Source organism: Phoxinus phoxinus (assembly GCF_949152265.1).
Source record: "Phoxinus phoxinus genome assembly, chromosome: 1".
NCBI classification, from domain to species: Eukaryota; Metazoa; Chordata; class Actinopteri; order Cypriniformes; family Leuciscidae; genus Phoxinus; species Phoxinus phoxinus.
This window is the reverse complement of record NC_136876.1, coordinates 18,949,860-18,975,089: the sequence shown is the minus strand read 5'-3', so window position 1 is coordinate 18,975,089 and position 25,230 is coordinate 18,949,860. Positions and strand designations below refer to the sequence as shown.

The window sequence follows — 25,230 nt, the reverse complement described above, 5'->3', positions numbered from 1 at the left end:
ATTCTAATTTTTCGAGTTTCATGTATTACACTTGTCTATGCACACTCCACATTTTTTTCTCACACTTTCATCAATTTTACTCCCTATTGTCCTTTACTATGGGAATATTAATAAAACTAGGAAACACAATAGACCATATACAGTATCAAGTTTTGGTTTAATTCCACGGTGATTAATCACTATTTGGATGCAAATTCGCTTTCACTATTGTCATGTAATTATCTGGCTTGTGATACTCTCGATAGCCAATTCATAATTTATTAAAGGAAAAAAAAAACCGAGGTAACTCAAAAATCACTTTTCCACAGGTGTTATGTTGCTGAAACGCTCTTAGTGTAAAAGCATCACGCGTGCCTGTCGTTGCAGTTGAGCTACTGCATCATTTACGTGCTGGTTAGGCATGCAGTGTGAAACAGATTCATGTGGGATTCATGCACAGCTGCTCTTTGCATAGTGTGCTGAACTCACAGGAGAACTGAAGAGGAGACAGTGGCATCTGAAAATCTTTCCAGTTTGCTGAATTTGCATAATTTTCTACCTCACTTCTTCTGACTCCCACTCTCATACAAGTATTACCTCTACCTTTATTACTGCTAAAGGGATAAAGTAAAACCGTTAGGTTTATCATTTAGTTTAGCCATTTAGTTTGACAATTTTGTTGTTCTGCCTCTGAAGTAATTGCTTCTGTGCCTTTAAGACTGCTATTTAATCAGCTCTCAGCTATGACAGATTCACAGTACAATCTGCTCGGAAATGTGCCACACAATCCGTTAAGATCAGTAATGTAAAAAAGTAAAAGTAAAAAGCAAATTTCAGCTGCTTGGTTCCAATCTTAGGAACCTTCAGAAGAATACGCAGAGCTGTAGGTGCTACACATAGCAAGGAACGGCACAGCATTTTCCAACTTTTCACAATTTTACTTGTCAATTCAGTTTTTTTTAAGAATAACAGTATCTTTCCTAATCCAAATGTGACTGTGGGTGGGCCAAGTTTCCAGACATCAAAGTTGACGTGGAATTGTGGACGGTTGTATGTTAATGTATTTTAATAGGTTTCTGACATCAGAAATAAATGAATAAATAGAGTTGATTGTTTTTGGAGTGAATCGGCCATTACGATGAAGTTTTGAGTTCATAAAATCACAGTATGAGTTCAGTAAAATCACCATAAGTGAGGATTGATGGATTCGACACATACACAGTGAGCCTTACTTTTCAGTTGCACTTACACGGATGTCCATGTGGACATGAAAACTGAGCGGATATTAATGGCGAAAATATACTCAAATTAAATAAAGAAAACATCTAAATGGTAGTTGGACAAGCCCACTGTTTCTAATTTAATATTTTTTACACCGCCTGCTGTGGAGGCGTGCCTTGTAAGAAAAATGGAAACAGATTGCAACTTGGCAGGCGCAAACAACAACAACAACCGCAGCAGCATCTGTAGCCCGGGGCCTCATCTGTCCAACTGAATACGGTTGCTTTTTATTCATCCTTCCGCTGTCTTCCATTTCTTCTCTTCTGCCACCTCACCTTTCAGCCCTTCATGTCACGGAGCTCTTCCTGACTGACGTCTCTCCTCAGGACGGCTGACACCAAACAGGAGCTAGATTCTCTTCCCGAGGCAGTCGAGAGGAGCTCGGCTCATCCTGCTGCGGCATATCTCCAATTACATTACAGATGCAGTTTAGAGAAAGAATACTGAGCGCACAGGCTTTTACACAAACTTTTCACTACAGAATGCAGCCATTAGCAACCAATGGAAGAAAAAGATGAAACTTGAAAATGGTAAAGTTTGATGTTTATTTACTCTTGTTTTCCACAAATGAAAAGAAAGTACTCATGCTGAATCATCACAGGAAAGAAAATAAAGGCTCAGTTCAAGTCCATATACCAGTACCAACCTCGCTCTCCTTCAGAACATTAGATGAATAATAGCACTCTATGAAGTTTGGAATGCAGTAAAAAAGTCTAAGCTTTAGTCATGTCCTCCTCCACATTAATGTTTTGTATAAGTGTGAGATTTGTGTGGGCATATCAGTGTGTGTACATTTGTGTATGAGCAAATGTGTTTGTAAGGTCTACACGACCTAGTCCTCGGCTGTTTTAATGACCTGGAACAATGTGACGTTGTAGAGGACTTGATGTCCGTTGTTCCAAGTGTAGAGCACTCTTTCTCGGGGGTTGTAGTCCATCATGGAGATGTGGGAGTATTGGTTATGGAAGGGGATGTCTGTGTACTCATAGGTTGAGGTGTTGGTGTAATATGCGAAGTAGATCTTAGCACCAGCCAGATGGGAGTTGGTGACGTAGAGTGTGCCACAGATCATGAACGACTCGCCGGCACTCCGTTTGGGGAAGCCTGTGTCCCACGTCTGAAGCACTTCCAGGCTTTGAGGCTCCAGGCGGCTAATGACGATGTTTCCAGCATTGGGAATGGTGGTGTAGACGGCCCACAGCCCGTTCTCGTCGGCCATGAGGTCGATGTCGGATGATCCGCCCCAGGAGTAGGGGAAGGTGTTGTTGTAGCCTGCGCCGCTAAGGCTGCGCTGCACCAGGACGCTTCGAGATCGGAAGTGGTACTTGATGAGGATGTTACTCTGGTATTTATTGTAGTAGAGGGAGCCGTTGTAGACCACGTGGCCCGTACCGGCCCAAGGGTGAGGGAGGAGATGCTGCACGAAATTCTGGCCCTTCATGAAGTCATTCATTGTGCGGTACTCCAGCACACGACGTCCCTTAAAGTAACCATCCATTGACCACACCTGAGACAGAATAAAATATACAAATGTAAAATGCATGATGGTTAAAATGTATATCCTTCAGTGTTATTATATGCAGTAATTAAAATTTTATTATATGAGTGTAACTAAAATACATTTTCATGACTCCAAAACTACTTTAAAATAAAACAAATTGATACATGGTATACTATAAGACTTGAAACCTTTACAACCTGCTTGAATTAAACATGAAAGTGCCAGTAAATAACAACACGTTTTTTTTTTCATGCTGTTAAACATATTTTTAAACACTACCTCAGCACTGCTTAGCACATTAACTTTGGCAGCCCTAAAACAGAAATTAAAAACAGAAATAAAATTTTAATTAAAATAAAATGAAGAAGTTTTATTTTGTTAACAAACATGCATTCATTACTACTTCCATGAGCTTATTGTGTCTGCCTTAAATTAATACATTGTTTAAATTAATACATTATTAGCTAACTATGTGATTTGTATATGTACATTTCTGAAATACATAAGTGGGACATGGATTTTCTGCTTTGAAACCATATGTATTGTGAAAAGCGCTATACAAAAAAAGTTGAAAACTAATTTAAAAAGGTTATATAATTTAATAACGCAACTACGAAAAACGTTTTACACAAACTCTTAATTTTAAGGAATTTCCAGGTCAATCCATGTTCCATGACAAAGAACTCCTTTGTACTAAAGCACCGATGTTCTTGTTTCCAAGATGCACAAGATGCTCTTTGGATTATTTGCAAATTATGCTGGAGGATAATCAGGTTTATCCTGGATAAACTTGTGGCGTTCATGCAGCTGGTGACATTAAAGCTAAAAGGGGATATATGAGATATTAAGACATATGAATTACAAATAATCAAATTGCAAAAGCATTTTCACAAGTGGTCCCAGACTTATGGTATGTATAAGAATGAACCAGGTTAGAAATGAAAGCTGAGGTTTGTGTGCAGAGAATGGAGTAGAGAAATCATATACCTGGATGAAAGTACAGCACATCAAAAGAGACGCCATCTCCTGACTTACTTTTGAGAGAGTGAAAGCAGAGCCTTTCTTCCTGTGTAACCAGCAGTGACTGTCACTGTGCACAGTCAGTGTGCGTGTGTGTGTGTGTGTGTGTGTGTGTTGTCAAATCTATTGATCTGCTCTCTGTGTGGGAGTGGAGAGGCTGTATGTGCTCTGCACTCGGCTGCAGCAGTTGTTCCCTGCCCTTTTCCACTCCACATTCACAGGAAATCAATCCTGTTAGCAGTTCTCCATCTCTCTCTGCCTCTCTTCTCCTTCCTCGCCATCACTGTATGAGCCTGAAGTATCTATCAGGCACACAATAGCCATGCTGTGCCCCCATCTTCACCAAGCCATGCTCCGGGCACTCTTTATTAACACATCGTAATGAAACTTCAGACAGTCAGCTTATTTAGGAGGGTTATTATGTTCTTTCTCCTGCATAATGAAGCCCCTCTGAGGATTTAACGCTCCCCTGCTATCTTTTGCCTCCTCTCCTCCTTCCTCCCTCCCTCTTGCATTCTCCCTCCCTGCCTCTTCCCCCATTTCTCATTCCTAAGAGAGATGCTGTGCATTTTTATTTTTAGGCTACTGTGGGGCTGTGTGGTGACTGGAGAGGAGGAGAGCAGGTGACTTATGGACAGGCAGGATAATTGGAACATTAAGTATAGCATTTCCTTTGTGGGCTCAACGAGTCCCTGTAGATCAGCGAGTGGAGCCGTGGTCACACTGTGGTCGGCCCGTCTCCGCCTCTGTGTTCTCTTCTAAATAAAATGCCATATGTTGTGCTTTGGATGCTGGTGTCTGCATCTTTAAGCTTGACCAGCAACGCCGTGTGTGACTTGGTGAATCTAAGGATTGGTGAATGCTCAGGGGATGCCTGCTTGATTTATATGACCATTAGTTCCACTGCTGTGATGTATTTGTCACTTTACATGATTGTTGATTGATATTTGGCGAGTGATGCGATCATTAAAGTCAAAGACAAAGGACTGTATCATTGGAGATGAACTTTCAGCTTTCAGTATCAATTTAGATGCCCCCATGGAAGAGAATAATTGATGATCGTTGCCTGTTGTCCTCTCTCCACGTCAGTCGTTTTATAGTGGACATTTAAAAAGACTGAAGGCTTCATGGACAGAAAAAACAATAGCTAGAAGGATCAATAGATAAAGAGATAGAACAATTGATGAAATGATAAGATAGAAATAAATTAGGTAAGAATAAATATTTTCCCAGAATTTACTATTGAATGTTTTGAATTCCTGTCATTCAAATTAAAAAGAGCCCATTTGTTTAATTTGTCAACCCTATTCTCCACCAACATTGTCAGGGTCATCACCAAAACTATGGGTTGGCCCACTCGCATCTGGACCCAATGTGTAGATCACACCTTAGAGCTTTTTCAGCCGTGCTCTTAGGGACTCACTGTCCTAGGCCCAGTTGTTCAAAAAGTTGAATCTGGATCTGAATTTGGAAATCCCATGTTTTGCTATCCGGAATCAGGCAATCCATCTTACTTTTGTGCCAGTTTATAAAGCAAAATTGGATTTGATCACTCTGATCCATATGCACACTTTTTCAGATGACCAAATCTGGATTACTAGTGCTCTACGGTGCCCATAAAGGGACATGGTGATAAAAAAACATATAAAACAGGGGAAAAAAATATTTAAATGCTTTTGTGTTCTTTCTGAAAAGATTTGCATAGCGTTCATCTGAGAAAGTCCGCATACGCTCGCAAACAACTTTTAACTTAACTGGTTCATCTCTTATGATTATGCCAATGTAGTTTACAAACAGTGATTAAAAAAAACACTTTTTAATTCAATATAATATTTTTGCTTGATATTCACAGCTGTTTGGAGATTATTTTATGGCACCAAAATCTCTTTTTTACTTTACTGTAGGCTACCAAAAGGATTAATAGGTAGTCTAATGTCTACTTCTAATTTATTACTTTAACAGTTAAACTAATCAAGAGCAAAATAAAACGTGGGTCTATATATTACATGATACAAATGTATTTTTTGACAAGTTTTAAAGTTATTACATTTTTGTACATTTAAGTAGGTATCCCAATCTTACTAAAATGTTTTGAAAAACACAAACTGATAATTTAATCCAGAACAAAACCAAGATTGGATTTTGTGATCCATTTTGTGAATGGATTTTGAACAATCCATTTTCGAGATTTGATCCAATCCGATTGCTGAAATTCGTTCAGATTACTTTTGAACAACTGGGCCCTGGAGATTTTAGCTCCAAACCCTAATCAAACACCTGAACCAGCTAATCAAGCTCTTTGGAATCGCTTGTAAAGGAAGAGTTCGAAAATCTGTAGTGTTGGTGTGCCTCCAGGAACAGGGTTTGGGAAACAAGACTTTAAGGCAGAGGTCTTCAACCTTAGAGGAACAGGACGACTCTGGCTGCTAGTAATTCCTGGCAGTGATTGGTGTTTGCCTAAAGAAGTTGTTAATATCCAATGGAGTTATTAATATGGGGACTGTGGCTCTGACAGGAGATGTGAGGATTGAGGGAAGAATGGAGTGAGAGTATGAGCATAATAGAGAAGGAAAGAGAGGGAGGGAGAAAAATGGTGGAAGAAACATCCATCAGTGACTCAGCTCTCACTGCTGAGGAGCAGCTTCACTGTACCAAAACACTGACTCAGTCACAGTGTGTGTGTGTGTGTGTGTGTCTATGGGGAGAGGCGGCTTATAGCAGTGGCAGTGATAGAGTGTTGCGGTACGGTCGTTCTTACCCTATTATCGGAGCTGGGGATCATTGTGTCAGTCATCCAGGAGCCGAACCTTGACCCTGAGGCGCGAACTGTGATGGGGTTACTAACGCCAGTTAGCTTCCCGCAACCTGGCGATAGAACACAGGGGACACCATAAATGACGGCTTCAACGAAATTCAGATGCACCAGTCAGCATTAAATTGCCAAAAGCGACTTTTACGGAGCAGAACGAATATCCGTTAGATCATCGTTTTAGATTTTCTTGTGAAGTCATCAGTTTCACCCTGAATAGAACATGAGCTTGTCTCATCATGCATCTGAAAGCCAATTACTCTTTCAGCCAAATGAACTTTGGACGTTTCGGTGCAAGGCTTGCTAGCTGGCTGTTTTTAAAGTTCCAACGTTAAATTGCTTATCTAATTGGACAGCAAGCACATTTTCACTTAATTGGGTCTAATGTGGTCTCCCCGACCATCAGACATGTCTAGTTTACTTTTGCTTTTTCAATTTAAAAGCAAATTACGGCAGCTGCTCTAAAATAACCCCGCAAATAATCATTCCAAACGAGTCCTGCACTGAGAATCCAATAAGTAAAAATTCTTTCCATTTTCTTGTTTGTCGCAGGTCACATACTGTTAGTCCACAGTCAATAGCTGCCTATTCCTGGTTATTAAAATCAGCTCAAACCCACTTCTACCAGACGTCTTACCAAGTTTCTGCATGCAGGAGTGCAGGCGAGTCTCCAGCAGTAGCACTCGCTGCCTGAGCTCCTCGTAGTCGTAGGCTCCCATCTCCTCTTGGATGGCCATGAGTACCAGGGACAGATTCCTCACCTCCTCCCTCAGCCGCAGGATCATTCTTGCATCCGCCTTGTATTGCTCCAGCACTGGCAGCAGGGGAAGCAGCTGAGTAACCTTGTCCTTTAACTCCTGAGGGAGAAGGAAGGAGTGCAACGGTGGTTAGGAGTGAAAACGAAAGATGAGAAACGGTTAATCTCCCTCTCATAGAGGTCTGGGAATTTGCAGTCGGCTCTCATAAACTATTCAGCATGTTCATCTCCAACCTTTCATCTCGCATGACCGGTCTCCGGCCCCTGGATCCGAATGCATCCTCACACGAGAGCCGATTATTGATTGTGTGCATCTGCAATCTCTGACAATCTACCACTTGTCTGACGCAGCGACACAGGCCCACTCATCAGAGAACTGCCAGCTCTCTACCTCGGTGGGCGCTATGAAAGAACTAAAACTTGTGGGCTGATCTCAGCTCAGCGAGGGCCATCAGTTACGGCACCCAGGCGAACTGGTCGGCCTGGCATAGGCTTATAGGCTGAGGTGTATCAATAAAGGGGGTCTGAACAGCAGGTGTATCAATAAAGCATGCTCACCACAGGAGGGGCTGTTTCCTCCTTGTTAAAGTTTATCGTAAATCTGGTGATGGAGCTGCTCTCAGCCCTGCAGCGCCACATCATAAATCTCATTTTCCTTTTCCGAGACACAAAAATTTAGTCTCGTTAATCTCCCACCCTGCCATAGGCGACTTTGAGCTCTCAACATTCATCAGCAGCCTCGCCGAAATAAAGCCGGGCTTTGAGACACCCACTCTTTGAAATAGTGCTTTTAACACGGGCACATCTCGCAAATATTTCACAGCGCCAGCAGTGAAGAAGGGAGGAAAAAAGGATTATGGCGCTTTGAACATGTACTGATAGATGAGGAATGATTTCTGGAAAATTTTGGAATAATTTTCTACGCAGCGTTTGGTGAGATGACTCAGACCGCAGCAGAGCGGGGTGGATGGGTAAGTGGTGGTAGTGCCTTCTGAAATGATAGTGATACCTCTGGGAAAAGTGTCTGTGGCTTCCATCCCACTCTTTTCAGCAGACGGCTACATGTTACTCATCTTAAAGCTCTTACGGTCCTCTGTATATCGTTAACGAGTCCTTCACTATTCTGAGATCATACAGAGCTACAAGCACACTATCATATTTAAAAGATGCAAGAATAAAGCAGTCTGAATCTTAGCCTTTAGAAGAGCAGCTGCTAGCTAAAAAGAACAGAAAAACATAGCCTTTTGTATGCACATACACACACTTATTACTGAAGCTCCATGTTCATTTGAGGTGAGTTTGAATTCTCTCAGAGGACCTTTGGTATGTCTCAGTTAAACACAACAATCAAGTTGTATTGAAGGTTAGTGCCAGTGTCTATGACACGTAGGGGCAGAGGCGCCAGAATGAGTTTTAGAGAAGGGTGGCTGAAGGTAGGCGGGTTGTGATGTCAATATAAAGATACTGAGGCTGTGAATACTAATTAGTGTGCACTAATGTTGCTCAATCTCCAGTCATGTTACCAAATGAATATTAATGCTAAACTTAGCCTTGGTTGATCCCAGCACACACAGGACATCCCCCTAATGATCCTATGGTTTCCATTTGTTAATTTTTTGGGAACCAAATAAGAACATTCTGGGAACGTTCTTTTTAGGTTCTTTTTTTTTTGTAATTAAAATTAAACCTTACCAGAATGGTGCAAGGTTTTTTTTCTTCTTCTTTTCTATGTAATAACCTAAAGATAATTTATACCAAACATTCTATAATGGTTAATTATTTGTAGGTTTAATTTTTTAGGCAAACCTAAAAAGAATGTTATTTCCAAAAATAAATCTTTCCTGGCTAACCCAAAACAAACCAAAGAAACGCATTTTTTAGGGAATGTTCTGAGAACATTGTTACCAGAACATTTTGGGAACCAAAAATTGTTAGCTGGGATTTGCTTGGTGTGTTAGATATTTCACATAGTTTTGACATTCATATCCAGTATGAAGGCAGTTTTACATGTCAGATTATTATTTTTAAATATTTCTTAATTAATATACTCAGTATGTGTATCAAGTATCACATTTGAATGGAACTATTTCAAATGTCATCTACACAGTTAATGTCTCGACCTTTTCTGATTGACTGATTGACCTTTTCTAGAGAAAAATAAATATACCATATATTATTTTATGCTACGAATACTACAAATACATTTACATATTTACGTAATTACCATAATATAAATACCCTGCATTTGTACTTTTAGTATAATAAATCTATATAATTTGTCTGCTATATTGGAACTGCTACTTTTGTACTTAACGCACTTAAGTTATTCAGAAAAAGTGCTGAGGTTCAACTAGTTCTCTACTCAACTAGCAAGTCTCAAGCGATATGTCAGTAAATATGTTAATAGATTTGTACTATACTTAGTATGAAATAAATATATTCTACATAAATCTGAGCTTACTTTCCAGTTTTTCTTTTTTGACTCAATCTGCATCATATTTTAATATCACTGACGTGGATCTGAACTAAACATGGAGGCGTTGTGAGAAGAAACACACCTGAAAACTCTTGGGGTTGAGGCTGCGTGGATTTTCAGAGGCAGTCTTCAGTTTGCCGTCCACTGTTTTCATGAGGTTCTCTGTGTCTCTCACGTACTGCAGGTCTCTGTACGTCCTCAGATCTAGCACCTCCATGGATTGAGTGATATTCTGAACCTGTTAAATACAACAAAACACAAAGTCAAAACAGTGTGATGCATCAGGGAATGTTTTTTGAGGGCACAACAGCGTGACGCCTTCAATTTGTTGTAGTTCAAATCAGCCTTCCTACATATTCAGACCTCCCGCCGAGCATCTTGCCCACATCAACAGACTGGGCGACGGGAGCGTGACTGTTGATCAGCAGCACACACACACACACACACACACACACAACTCGCTCCTATAAACTCCTACATACTCCCAGAGGCCACATACAAACACACACACAGAAAGATTCACACAACCTCCTCCTGGCTGCACTTAAGAGAATCAAACAGGATATGGATTGTATGCTGGTATTCTCCTCATGTCTTCACTGATGTGCACGAGGGGCCTTGTCTAATGAGCTGATCTGCATAGCTGTCAGACCCAATGGTCACACTTAGAGCTGAGGATTGTGGATGTTTGGATTTGGGCAAGGGTTAGGTGGGATCACATATTCACTGTGCATTCACTTATTGTTTGTCATGCATGTCGCTGAAAGCTTAGGAGGGCTGAGCATACTCACACTCTCACACACACACACACACACACACAAGAGGCTGGGTGGTGGTAGTTTAATTCTGTACACATCTCTTTCAGAGAGGGACTGACCCAGGTGTCCTCATTAGTCTGCGTTTTATTAAGCAGGAGCATTAGTGCCTCACAGCTGCTGCTGGCATAGCCACACACACATTTTATTGTCTGAGCGGTTGAGTTATGTTGGAGTACGGCTGTAGACAAGGTGTTTAGACCCTGACAGTGGGGCAAGGCAGGATTTAAGGTAGAGTTTGGGGCAAGATTTAAAGGGATAGTTCACCCAAAAAATGAAAAATCTGTCTCATGTCGTTCCAACGTTTTATGACTTCCTTTCTTCTGCAGAACGCAAACGAAGATATTTTGAAGATATTTCTGTCCTATGAAGGTCAATGAAGAGATCATGATTCATTTGATGAACAGATCGATCCTTAAAGGACAATTCCGGTGAAAAATGAACCTAGGGGTAATTAACACATGGTTACCGAGTCGATCGTTTTCTGGGATGCGTTTTCATGATAATCGAATGTAAAGAGTTTTATCTCTAAAAATAGATTAGCTTATAATGCTAGTATATGGGGCATATAATAGGTAAAAGTAAATCGCTAGTTAATACCACTAACAAAGCTCAAAATAGCCTCACATTAACACGGTAGCATAATGAGCGTCCCTACATGCAAACCGAAGCATTGAGAACTTTGTAAGTGTACAGACAGTTTAATAAGAAGATACTTTATAAAGACAGTACATTACGCATAAACAGGCAGGAGCCATCTTGGAAAACAGTCTCGACTAGTCGAGCCACGAACGTTGTGCTAAGTGAGCTGGTCGATAGGAATTATGTTTGTGAAATCTAACGTAGCACGGCGTTCGTGGCTCGACTAGTCGATTTACTTTAACCTATTATATGCCCCATATACTAGCGTTATAAGCTTATCTGTTTTTGGAGATAAAACTCTTTACATTCGATTATCATGAAAACGTATCCCAGTGAACGATCGACTCGGTAACCATGTGTTAATTACCCTAGGTTCATTTTTCACCGGAATTGTCCTTCAATTCACTCTCGAATCAAATCAAAACATTCATCAACTTGCATGTACACTGACTACATCAAATATCATGATGATTAAGAACCAATGAGGCTTGATGTTAGATGACTTTGAGGTTTATATTTTATGTAGTTTACGTTTGTTTTAATCAATGTTGTGATTTGATAGTGAATAAAGGCTTAAATGTTGATCTGTTCATCATGCAAATAGATTGTATCACATTAGAAGACAATATAGGGTACAACGAGGCTAAAGGCGCACTAGGGTAAAAGGCCCCTTTGACTTTTTTTTTCTTTTAAACCACTTGATGGCACAAACAATCAGCTCAGCACTTTTCTTAACAACCAATTTTTTATGATACACGTGGAAATTTGGCTGATCCTACACGGGATCGCGAACAGCAACACAAAGTTGATATGAGATTTTCTCTATTTAAAGTATTTAATCTGATTTTAAGCTATTTATGTAGCAAATAAGAATCATTAAAAAAAAATACTATATTTTGAGACAAAGTTCTTGTTAATAATTTTCAGTTTTGTTCAAGGTAATTAAAGCAACAATTTTTCTAAATTTTTCATTTTTATTTTGGGGTAAAAGGTGCATCTGCTGTTGGGGTGAAAGGCACAATAATTATTAAAATGATAGTAAATAACTGGCTGACTTTTCCATTTGTTGAGATGACATAGATGCAGATGGTAAATATCATATATTAAAGGGGTGGTTGAGTATGATTTCACTTTTCTATCTTTAGTTAGTGTGTAATGTTGCTGTTTGAGCATAAACAACATCTGCAAAGTTACAACGCTCAAAGTTCAAAGCAAAGGAAGATATTTGCTTTTAAAGAAAAGAACTACAACAAAAGGCTGGTAGGGACTACACGACATTCCTCCCGGGTCAGGCCCCGTTTACACGTACATGGTTATTTTGAAAAATGGAGACATTTCCCTTCGTTTGTGCCCTTCGTTTACACGCAAACGGAGAATTCTCCCCTGAAAACGTTTCTTTCTAAAAACTCCGGCCAGAGTGGAGATTTTGGAAAACTTCGTTTGCATGTATTTTCGGGATTCTGATTTGCTAACGTGGGCTTGAGCTTCTCGTTACACTGCCACCTACAGGTTTGGCATGCTCTTGACGGCATATGCTCGGGTTCGTGTAACGAACACTTTTCTGAAAACTGACAGGTGTGCATGATGTTATTTTTGAAAACGGAGAGGGGTGAAATGTCCGTATATGAAAAAAGCTGTCCACGTGTAAACGTAGCCTTAGTGACATCACCAACCCTAACATGTACATAAACCCCGCCACCCGTGAACACGCAGTCCATGTTGAGAAGAGGAAACGTTGTTGTAGTCGAGCACATTTGTGAGTCAGCTCAAACTTTAGCATCCGTCTTTTCACATGCAATAGAAAGTCACTCTGTGCATCTCACAACAGTTCCTATATGAGCGATTTATAGATTATCATGACAGAATATCCTAATTGAAGATAGTTAACTCCACATCAGCAACATAAATTCATCAACTAACCACTCAGAGATGTCCTGTTGCATTCTACATGTTGTCACTTCTTCTTGAGTCTCTCCATCATCTTTGTCTGACTCCGTTTTAACATTAACCCTCTGGAGTCTAAGGTGTTTTTGGGGTCCTTGAGATGTTTTGACATGACCTGATATTTGTATTTTTTTCAGTTGCTTATAAACATATTAATGGCAAAGGTGTAATTACACTCTATTTAGCACGAACATGACTATCATAATATGTGAGCAACATGTATGTACATGTTTGCATTTTTGAGAGAATATTATTTATGCGTGGTTATTCAAAAAACTCAAACTTAAATGTTCTGATATAAGACCACAAACGACAAACTTCACATATTCCCACAATACTTTTGACTAATGGATCTTGTCGGCTAGAGTATTTACTTCAAAATGATCTGAAAATCATCCGGGCTAATCGTTCACATTAAACAATAGATTGATTTAAATTTTGTAAGACACTTTTTGTTTGGAAAGGCAATATGCAGGTGGGCGTGAATGATCCAACAAGGTCATGAATAATGTCCTCATTCACACCTGGCTTGCAAATTGTATAATATCCAAGGTAAACATTTCTAGTAATTGTGCAGTTAATTCTCATTCGTATTTTCAGAAAGTTTTGGATTATGTAGGCTATCCTCTCCCCAAATTTGTCACTAATAAAACACAAAAATAATTTAAAGAGAAGGCTTATATTGACCTTTTAAGATTTTGTTTGCACCTTGGAAATTAGGTTTTGATGTGGCAGTACAAACTTTATAATCTATCCAAAACGAAATGTTGTCTTTCATATTTCGTCTGTAACATATCGTCTTTTATAATATAGCCTATATTAGGGCATAAATGTTAATTTGCAGTTTAAAATGTTGCTTATACAAAAACATTTTATTTCAACGTATTCAGTCGATTTTTACTCATCTCAGTAGGCAATAGATATTTCATTCACACACACAGACACGCGCGAGCTGTAACGTTAGTAAACAAACGCATGCACATGCGCCGTGCATTCATTCAAACAGAAACGCGATTCAAATTTAAACAGTCTTTTGCGGATTACAGACACCAGTTCATATCGCGATTAGAACAAAGCACTTACTGATGATCTGCAGCTGGACCCGTTGTTCGGCTACTCCAGCACGTTTGAGGTAAAATTTCCAGGATAATTACGATATTATTAGCAGAGCTTTTCCTCACAGCGAGTGTTTTCCAGCTGTTGTGGGCGTTGACTGGTTTGCATGTGTTGCTCCAGATTATCTGTGTTTGAATAGCGCGCGCTCTCGATGGGCGTGTCACATTAGCGGAGTAATGAGGTGCCAGAACGATAATGAGCACAGCTGATCTCTCGCTCTTTTTATATAGATTACATAAACAGAGAATATTTCTTTTAGTTTTGAATTAGATAATTTAAAACTACACACTTAAATGATTATAGAGATATATATCTCATGTCTGAGTGAATAGTATTCGCTGAGTTTTGTTTGAGTTTAGAGAAGTGCTTCAGAAAAAAAGTTCACGGAGACGGAGAGGCATAAAGCACTCCCTGTTTACTTTCTTTATTTTACAAAAGCACAATGTTTTATTTCGATTGTAAGTGGACACATAAAAAAGTAGACATTTAACAGCTTATTTTTTCATATTTCTTAAGTCTGTATGACCAAAACCGACGGAGTATTTTAGGTCTATTTTGCTGCTATGTAAAAAAAAAACGAGCAAAACGCGCCCACGCGTTTGCCGACCTCAGGGGGTTAAAGGTAGAACAGTTTCTGTCATTTTAGTGTGTCTGCGTGAGGTAATCGCAGCTGCTAACACACACAAGCTCTTGAAACCCCGCCCTCTGCAGCAGCTCATTTGCATTTAAAGGGCCAGGCACAAAATGGTGCGTTTTTGCAAACCCTCAAAAAGTGACAAATTTAACATGCTATATAAAAATATCTGTGGAGTATTTTGAGCTAAAACTTCACACACACACTCTGGGTGACATCAGAGATTTATTTTACATCTTGTGAAAAGGGCATTTTACCACCCCTTTAAGTTGAATGTCCACCTTAGAGATAACCACCATATTTATAACGAAATATATATAATAATCATATCATATAATAAACTAAAATATATTTATTGTTACAAAGCTATATTAAGTTATTATGAGATCTCATTCAATGGTTTCAGAATCTTTACTTTTTAAAATAATTTTGTTTCTGTAGCCTATTTTTAAAATGAACAAAAATGGTTTTATTTATCAAAATAAACCGTAAATAGTACATACTTTGCTAAAGTGATTGTTTTGAACAAGTATTAACTTATATATTATTAAAAACATTATTTTAGCTAAAGTATTTATATAAATAATTTGTGCCTTTCCCCGTGTGGCGCTCACCTTGCCACCTCATACATTCGAAAGATTTTAATCAAACAAACCACTTTTATAATATATATTCACACAAAGTCTGTTGCTCCATCAATTTTCAATACGAACATAAATATTTTATTTCTCTAATCATACACTCTGGGAGTAATAAAAAGCAAATTTTTCTCAAGGTGTGCTTTTAGCCCTGTTGTACACTACACTAGTTGTATGAATTCATTTCAAGCTACCTTCATTTCCTTTTTGAAACTTAAAAATGTTGGACCCCAATGACTTTCATAATATAGAAACATTCCCTGAAACATTTGTCAAAATTTCTTTTTTTTTCAAACACAGTCTAAGAAAGAGTTTAGAATGACAGGACGGTCAATAAATAATGACAGAATTTTCATTTTTAGGTGAACCATTAGAGTCACAGTATATTGAGGTCGATTGGCATTGGTGTGAGTCATGTGCCTCATTGACTCACTTTGTCTGGAGTCGCAAATTTGCCTTCTCAGGAATCCCTCTCCGAACGGTTTCATGTTCATCCTCTATTACTCTCTATCTGTCCCTCTCTTCATCTCTGCCTCCATCAGCTGTGCTCATTAACTAGTCAAACAGCTGCTTCCTATTGTAGTGTGATTCCAAAGCTCTCTCTGAGTCAGTGAGTGTAATGTTGATGGGGACGTGCGGTTCTTAATGGGCTGCTGTTCACAGATGAGGCTGGAAACCACTGAGGGGTTGGTGAGGAAGGAGGAAATGAGGGCCGGTCAGCTGGCTGAGAGTCCAACACTCTATTTATGCAGACGCTTTGCATTTAACTGCCAATCAATTGAACCGCGCATGTCAACAGACTCAATATCCAACCGTCTCTCTGTAGCAAAACACACTCTCTCTCTCTCTCTCTCTCTCTCTCTCTCTCTCTCTCTCTCTCTCTCACTCTCTCTCTCTCTCTCTCTCTCTCTCTCTCTCTCACTCTCTCTCTCTCTCTTCTCTCTCTCTCACTCTCTCTCTCTCTCTCTCTCTCTCTCTCTCTCTCTCTCTCACTCTCTCTCTCTCTCTCTCTCTCTCTCTCTCTCTCTCTCTCTCTCTCTCTCTCTCTCTCTCTCTCTCTCGATTTCTTTTTATATTGCAATTTCTCAGCCTCACCAACTATTTAAACAGTATTATAACAATCTGGCTATTGGGTTCCACCAAATAGACCAGCAAAAAAAACACCATTAGCCAAGTTAAACCATTCATTTACCAAACCATCATGGAAATTCATGCTGATCCAAGGTGGTCTTTTTTGGAGTGCTTTCCATTTTCCCTTCTCTTTCTTTCTTTCTCTTTTTCTTCACACAAGTTCAGTAGGTGAACTATTTAAGGCGAACTACATAGTTCTGGTAGTTACATAGTAGGTGAACTATGAAATAGAAATAGTGGCCAGTCAAGCATAGTTAGATGGTATTTTTCTCTCAATGCCGGATTCAGCCAATGTAATTTTCTTGTTATTTTCACCTGGGATGTTTCCATGACGACGCAGCACGGCGTCCATCAGCTGAATAGCTGTTGTTAGGACATACAATGTCTTATTATTGCTGTTAACATATAACTGTTGCAAATAAATACATTTTATACAAAAACGTTTTTATAATATGCTTTATTTATCTGTGTGAGTGTTACAATTTTACAAATGGCTGTCTCATCATTGGACCCTACATTACCTAACATTTCTTACCTATGAAACGTATTCAAACATAACATTACAAACATTTGTACAATGTTACTGATGTAGCCTATAGCCTGCATCAGTAACATTGTACAAATTTGTATTTCCATTTGCACATGCTGTATCTTACCCCTATTTTAGTTTTCAGCTCTTTGTTAACTCTAATACATTTTGTATATTGTATACAAAGTTGTAGGCTTTGTCATAAACATGTCATCTCTATATGTAAAAAAATCAGTAAAAAATAAAATTAAAAATAGATATTGATTTCTAATATCAAATTATTGCTAATAAGTATGTCCCATCCGGGTTCGTCACTTATTGGGGTCCCTGGAAAGATTTCCGCTGTGTTCTGTGCTATTTGCACCGCGTTTCTGTATTTGATTGTGTTGTGAGTATTTTGAGCACACATGTGTTGTGAAACCGATGAAGATGTTTTCTTAATTTGCGGGTGTTTTTCTGTTTGCATGTGTTTTCTGCATTTGCGGCGCGTCGAACTCTCTCGCCCACCGTACGGATGACCTACTACTTCTGGTGAGATTCTGAAGTGTGCATACGATTGACACTTTAATATCCCATGAGGCCACAGGAGAGGTTTTCTGAATGGCAGTGAAGCGAAGTAATTGACGCAGGTAGGTCACGTGATAATGACATCACGTTGAATGTACAGTAGTACGTCCGTATTACATTCGTACTACACACATTCATACCATATAAAACATACTTTTTTAGTAGTCGTTAAGTAATTAATTATTCAAAATAAGTACCTAGTCAAGAGAGTATGCGATTTTGGATGCAGCCAATGTCACGTGTGTACCTTACTTCTATTCACCGCTGATTCCTGATGGTTTAGAACAGTGGTTCCCAACCTTTTTTTGTCTGAGACCCCCTTTTTCGCAAGAAAATATTTTAGGGCCCCCTTCACATTTAATGATATTATCGCTCTTGTAAGCTTGCAGCAAGGATGATCAAATATGTTGTTTTCAAACAAACGGTATGTTTAGTGTAACCAGATATGTTTATGCACAAATAATAGCCTATAATATTGAAAATACAATAACAGAAACATCAGTAGGCCCTTTGTAATTTAAAAACGTAAGCCTAGGAGTATAGCCTATAAACTGGCCCTATTTTAAATGCAATAACAAAAATATTCACACTGGTCAAGTCAAGTCAAGTCAAGTCATCTTCATTTATATAGCGCTTTTAACAATGTAGATTGTTTCAAAGCGGCTTTACAGTGATAAACGTATAATTTAAGGTAACAGATTGTTTTGGCTGGTGTGTAATAAAAAATAAAAAAGAATATAGGCTATTACCAAATGACTGCTGTCTGGGACCTCAATACTTGCATGTTATTTGTGAGGCTTTATTTTTGACGCCTTTTGGCGCTATAGCGAGCGATAATAAACTTGCGTTTATTAACAGAATAATGCGTCTTTCGGAAGAACATTGTAGCCGGAACTACTTCTCTCTGTGTACGTCTATGACGAGTCACGCTACTGGGCTACTCCGCAGCGGCAGCGATCCGAACCAGTGTAAAATAGTCCCAATGTAAACACTTATGATAGGAGTACCAGTGGCTCAGGATAAGACAAAAACACGGATTGGAAAATGGATTCATGATGAACTCGCACATTATATAAATTTTGTAAATTTTTAACAGAAAAAAGTTAAGGACTTTTATTGCTCATTGGTCAAAACTTTTCAAAATACGACGCGACCCCCCACAGAGCACGCTGAGGCCCCCTTGGGAACCGATGGTTTAGAAGACATTACTCTGAGCCGCCCCCTGTTGTTTCAAAGAGTAGTACAATGGCGAGCGTGTCAAGTATAAATGCCTCGTCCGTTTGTGGAGGAGCGCACGCAGTCAGCGGAGGCCAGGCGAAAGTAAAAAAGGCTTAAGCCCACTTGATGTCTAGAACACATGTAAAACTTAGATAGATTGTGCTTAATATGGTATTTTGTGTTCAACAGATAAAATAAATATATGATACCGACTTCGAAATACATTCTATCTTCATTTACTTACAAATGATGACACATTTTTGTTCTCCTTTAAACAGGGTCTCTGTGTGTGAATCTCAGGCTTTTAGTAAAGCCTGTGCATTGAGTGCTCCATTTCCTGATTTAGGGGGTACTTTATTTTTTTCAGCTGTTCTTTGCCTGGTCCCCATCTAATGAGTATGATTAGGAAAAAATAAAAACCTCCTAACGGCTCAGCAGAATGAATCCAATTTCACAGCAGTATTTAGGACGTGTCCTCTTTTAGGCGGTTGTTTTGCATCATGTACTTTCACAAACTTTCTCTAATGGGCTACAGTATTATATCATGTTTGGGGTCCATGTTTAATGACTGTGTAATATGTACAAAACATTACTCTGCTAGGATTTGCTCTTGACAAGTGCGTGTCATTTAGGTCATTGTGCATGTAACAGGCTATTGTCACCTTCTCCATTAGTTGACGGAGCTGTCTGCTACGTGGGTCTCGATTACACATGTTCTGTGCTGGAGCCACAACGGTGCAGATACATTTCCCGTCTGCGTCCTGTGCCGAGCTGTAGATCTGCCAGCCCTCCTCTGGGCTCGGATACAGGGCCTGCATAGAGAAAGAGATGGAGAGATGAAAAAAAGAGATAGAGAAGGATGCATGGAGAGAGAGAGTAAAATGCATGAGCAAAATAGAATGTGGCATCTGTGAGAGGAGGAGGTTTTGATCAGCTTAGACACTTGGAGGAAATAGAGCCGCTTTGGATCGATAAAGCTGCTTTTTCATCGGGGGTGGAGTCAGGAGATGGATGTCTTGAAACAGTGTACATGCTCAAACGTACACACACACACACACACACACACACACACACACACACACACACACACACACACACACACACCTAAAACATCGCTTAATATAAGCTGTTTTCCTCATTGGGACCGAAAAAAGTCCCCACAAGGATTTCAGATATTGCCTTTAGGGATGCACCGATCACGTTTTCCGATTTTTTTACAAGGATTGGCCCATTCCGTTTCTGATTGCCCTTTTTTTTTTAAGTAAATGTATTTGTTGTTTATTTGCTCTATTTCAAGCCAAAATAACAAACAATATCTGTAGCCATTTCAAAGTAAAAGGCACCAACTTCCAATGGAAAATTGCAATCCAAACAAAGATGCTACACACATGTAGCATGAGCGATTGTTTTTGATTTAAACAGGATTGTGTAAGAATGACTTTATATTTTTCTGACTTTAGCGTTGACAGATTATGCTACATAAAACACACTTGCACAAAACAAAAACAGAATGAAAATTCACTCTCTGCCAGTAGGTGGCGCTTATGTTACAACAGCAATTTCGCTTTCCTGGTTAGCGCTGTACACAAAGCAGCGCTGCGCTTATAAACTACTTTATACGGAGGTAAGAAAGTAAATGCCATCAAACCTTTCACAGTTCCCTTCAGAGATACATTCATATAAATCCCAAAACCAATTCAATGTTTATATTTTTCTTCCTATGTTTCATGCATCGCAAACAGTGAGCTTGTTGTGCCTGGTACAGTATTTTCTCTTCTGGCGCATCTCTGTTCTCCTCTTTGTGACCGTCATACGGCATGTCCAGTCTCTGGTCGTGTTAACGTCTTAACAATATTTCCACACAAGTGACATTTTGGGAAATGATTGCAATGCAATATAGGTAATATAGTAATATAGGTTAAACAAGAACACACACAAATGACACGCATTTGTTTTTTTGTTTTTTTCATAGTGGGGACTTTCCATTTACTCCTATTGCTTGTATACTGAGTTATTTTGATTATATACTGTATATTTTCAAATCAAAACTCACACAAACCTTTCTGCTTTTTCATTGATTAAATAGTAAATGTTCAATCCACAACATTTGTGGCATAATTTTGATGACCAAAAGGACCTCGTCCATAGTTTCCTTGGCAACAGCAAACAGACATCAAGGTTATATAGAGGTATTTGAGCTGTAAAGGGGCTTAAACACCTTTTATGGTTTATGGTGTATTGTTAACTTTTCCACACATTTGTAAAATTGAATATACACAATAAGAAAGCTTTTTTTTTTTTACACTAAAATCATGTTAAGCCATTGTTTATCTCCTGTGGCTATTGAAATGGAGAGAATTTTATTCTTTACTGAAAATTAACATTTTGGCACAAATGCTTTTAATTTAGCTGATCTTGACTAAACCAGGAATATTCTTATAAGACACTATTTGGTATGTTAATGAAGGTGGTTTTCAGGTTTTACTATCCCTAAAGACTAAAAGAAGAATAAAACTAGATTGGAAAAGAACAATTGATTGTCAATAAAAAGGGATAGCGTTCACAAGAAAAAGGAGTGGCAATAAAATGTCTCCTTCTGCTCTAACCTTCCCATTTTCATTCTTTCTTACCCTCTACGGTGTTTTTCAATCTCTCTCTCTCTCTCTCTCTCTCTCTCTCCACACACACTTCCCCGATCAGATTAAATGACCGAGAGGACAGAGAGACTATGTGATTGGAGAGTAAAGCAGCAGCCGCCCCATGAGCTCACTGTCACTTCCCGTCACATCCTGCCAATCCCTGCCACTCTTCTCTCCTTCACATTTTCACTCCCTCCGCATCCTTTTCTTCCACACTCTGTCCTCTCCTCACCTTCCCGTCTGTCCCTTCTTTCCTGTGTCTTCGGCTCTGTTTGTCCCCGAGCAATCTCTCTCGCTCGCTTACTCAATTTATTTCAAATTACAGCAATTCGACTCAATAATGCTTTATTAGACTGCCAGGCAAATGTAATTTCACAAAATCAAAAGGAATTGATTTGTAAATGTAGGTGTGGAGGCAATAAAAAATACAGGTTCCACACAAGCAAATAATCACAATGAGTGTTATTCATTCAAGTCAAATGTATGTGTATATCTCCTTTCCCAATACATATTGTTTCAAAGCAGCTTTACAGATGGTCATGCTGTTATGTCTCAATAATGCTATAACATAGACAGAGTTTTAGGGCTAGGCGATATGATGATTTATATTGCGATACTATGAGTGATCCTTCAGGTTTAGATCTTGTTATATTTTATTTATAGTGTTGTCTAATATATCAGTGCCTACAGTAAGTTACTTGGGCAAGCGTATGAGCGCTCAAAGGCAATGAAGAGATTTAAATGCTGGTTGGCTTTGTTCTAAGTGAGAGTAAGCAATTCTCAAAAAGCTTTAATGAAAATACGATTAGTTGTCGCTGGTGAAAAGTCCGAAATGTTCTCCTGAAGTAAAACCGTATGCTATCCTTGTGCTCGGCTCCTTTGACAAACAACTCTGATTATATCAAGCCATCTCAATTTCTGTTTTGACAGTCAGATTTGTTTCATTCGCCAATTTCTTTGACTTCTCTCCTAGTCAAGTAACATGCACATTTTTGATCCCTTTGAAGATCTGGGGTGATTCGTTGTGGAGTTGCAATTCATTTGAACCGTCTAATGATGCTTGTCTTTTCAATTTGATCAGTTTGTTGAGTCTGAAGATGCCGGCGAAAAATGTATTGTTGTTTTGATTAATTCTGGCTTGAGAATATTTCTCTCTGTGCATCTGTTTCCCCAATTTATCCTCCATCTCCGTCTCTCCCCTTGAGCACATTTTCGTTTAGGTAGCATGGGCTCCCTATTTTCGGTAACAACCTCTCTTTTTTTCCTCTCTCTCAAAAGAAAAATAAAAGAAACAAACAAAACACACCAACACAATGAAATGACATTAAAGATTATGGCCCCTATTTTAACGTTCTGAAACGCAAGTGTCAAAGCGCAAAGCGCAAGTAACTTTGTGGGCGGGTCTTGGGCGCTGTTGCTATTATACCGGCGGGATAAATGCCTCTTGCGCCCGGCGCAAATCTAAAATGTGTTGTTCTGAAGTAGCTTCATTACTCATAGGTGTGGTTTGGGCGTAACGTGAAATAAACCAATCAGAGCGTCCTCTCACATTCCCTTTAAGAGCCGGCGCGCTTGTTATGAAGTTTTATGTAACAAAGTTTGGGAGGAGCATGTTCAGGTAATCATCCAATCAGCACAAGAAGGAGCCAGTATAAATAAAGCCTTTCCTTACCTCCTGTCTCATGACTAATTTCTCAGCATCCCACCTCCACCCCTTCACCCCACATTCGGCTGGGTCCGTTCATAGATACCTATGATCTCTAAAGTTATGGGGGGAGTACTCTGGGGTCGGGCCGAATTCTGAGCTCGGAGCCCTCCCCCCGGACAGCAAGCCAAATACGCATTATAATATTACATCAGATTTCATTAACATGTAAACTCGTGAACCAACGCGGATTGCTATTATAACGGCGGATTTGCCAGCGCACGCCAGGAGCGATTCACAGTTGAGGAGACCGACGTTCTCGTCAGGGCCGTGTTTCACATCTTCACGGACACAACAATGATTTCCCTCGTGTGTGAATATTTTTCCTTGTAATAATGTATGATTTGCAAAAATGAAAACTGCTGCGTCTGTTTAAATTAGAGAATCAAAGTGTATGCGGGTTTACACGCTACATTATGGCCAAGCACGCGCTCTTAAAATACCATATGACTAACGCGCAACGCGCCACTGTCTTTAGACTGGGTTGTTCCTGGTCAGTGGCGGAATTGCTTTCTAAAACTGCAAAATAGCACCAGAGAACTTTTGTGGCGGAACACGCCTCCTCTTTTCGCTGAACCGCCCCCGCGAGCGCATGTTAATTCCCTAATTTACCGACGTGCGTCTGTGGCGGGAAAAGTCCGCTGTGCGCGGGTGCAAAATAGGAATGATACATGCGTCGGTGTACAAAGTCAATTGCGCTGGGTGCAAAATAGGCCCTATAGGTCTAAAAATACACCAAACTGATTTTTCTTCACCCAGTAGATTAGGACACATATAAAATCTCCTATCTCATTCCAGTGAAGGTGCCTGCAAAGCCTGAAGGCATGAGACAGTTCCTTGTGGTTCAGATTCACACTCAGATTCGACACGGTTGGTCTTAGCTCAGTCATTTGCCTCATTCCTTCTGTTCATCTAACCTCTTGCTTGTTGATTTGCATAAGAATGCCACATTTATTATATTATGAGCAATTGTTATAAACTGTTATAAATGTCTCTCTGGGCATAGTGCTATTTTCCTGTCCAGTCTGGCTTTCAGCAGCTGTCAAATCTAGCAGGGTCCTCGCTTCCATTAGCAGTGACTTTCTGTGCTTCGTGTCACTGTCATCAAACACTTGCTGAAACTGCTCTGCCATCCAGGCTGGAATTTTCCCAGGTGAGCTGATGCAGAAATCCAACCGTGTCTGCGAGATCAGCACGGACAGGTCTTACTCCGAGACGGCGTGCGCTGACACTACGCTCTGTGACCGCTCATAGCCGACACGAGACCTGCCCGAGCGTCCTGAAAGAAAGCGCTATTGCTTGAGTCTTCGATTCCCAGCCCACTGTATTACCACCCTAACATTCCATCATCATTCTCATTCCCATCCCGACGGACCTGCGGCTTAGTGTCTGAGCACGTCAGATACGGTTAGCGTCGAGCTCCGACTCAATCTATACGCCAATCTGCCACCCGCAGTCCCTCAAGAGGATAAAACTGTCGCATCAATCATCAGCGCGGTACATGCACCTCACATGCTAAACATCAGCATGGCACGTGTGCCCATCCGACGGGTGGAATATATAAGCCGCATAAATATGCTTTCTGTTCATTAATGTTGCATAAATGTTGAGTTTTAATTTAAGAACTGATTAGAATCACCCCTGGACTCATTACCACCCACCAATTCATTCTGCTGTAATTTCCTCTCATCTACGGCTAATGGCAGAGTAGAGTACGGGGGGGCGCACACACACACACACACACACACACACACACATATCCATATCACTTACAGATGTGTGAAGCATCTCGCCCTTAGTCTGACGACCCCATCCCATCCAGCATCTGT

At 39.8% G+C, this 25,230-nt stretch overlaps 1 protein-coding gene across 2 annotated transcripts in view; it reads right to left on the bottom strand.

Moving 5' to 3' along the window:
• Positions 1-1,783: 1,783 nt before the first annotated feature.
• Positions 1,784-25,230, bottom strand: part of olfm2a (olfactomedin 2a) — an 80,593-nt gene continuing 57,146 nt past the window's right edge. For both annotated transcript variants that reach the window (XM_079608288.1, XM_079608287.1), the window contains exons 2-6: positions 19,720-19,869; positions 9,906-10,061; positions 7,228-7,447; positions 6,540-6,646; positions 1,784-2,767 (exon numbers count right to left, since the gene is read on the bottom strand). In XM_079608288.1, the coding sequence (XP_079464414.1) occupies positions 2,093-2,767; positions 6,540-6,646; positions 7,228-7,447; positions 9,906-10,061; positions 19,720-19,869 (1,308 nt within the window). In that variant the 3' untranslated portion in view covers positions 1,784-2,092. The remainder of the gene's footprint in view (positions 2,768-6,539; positions 6,647-7,227; positions 7,448-9,905; positions 10,062-19,719; positions 19,870-25,230) is intronic.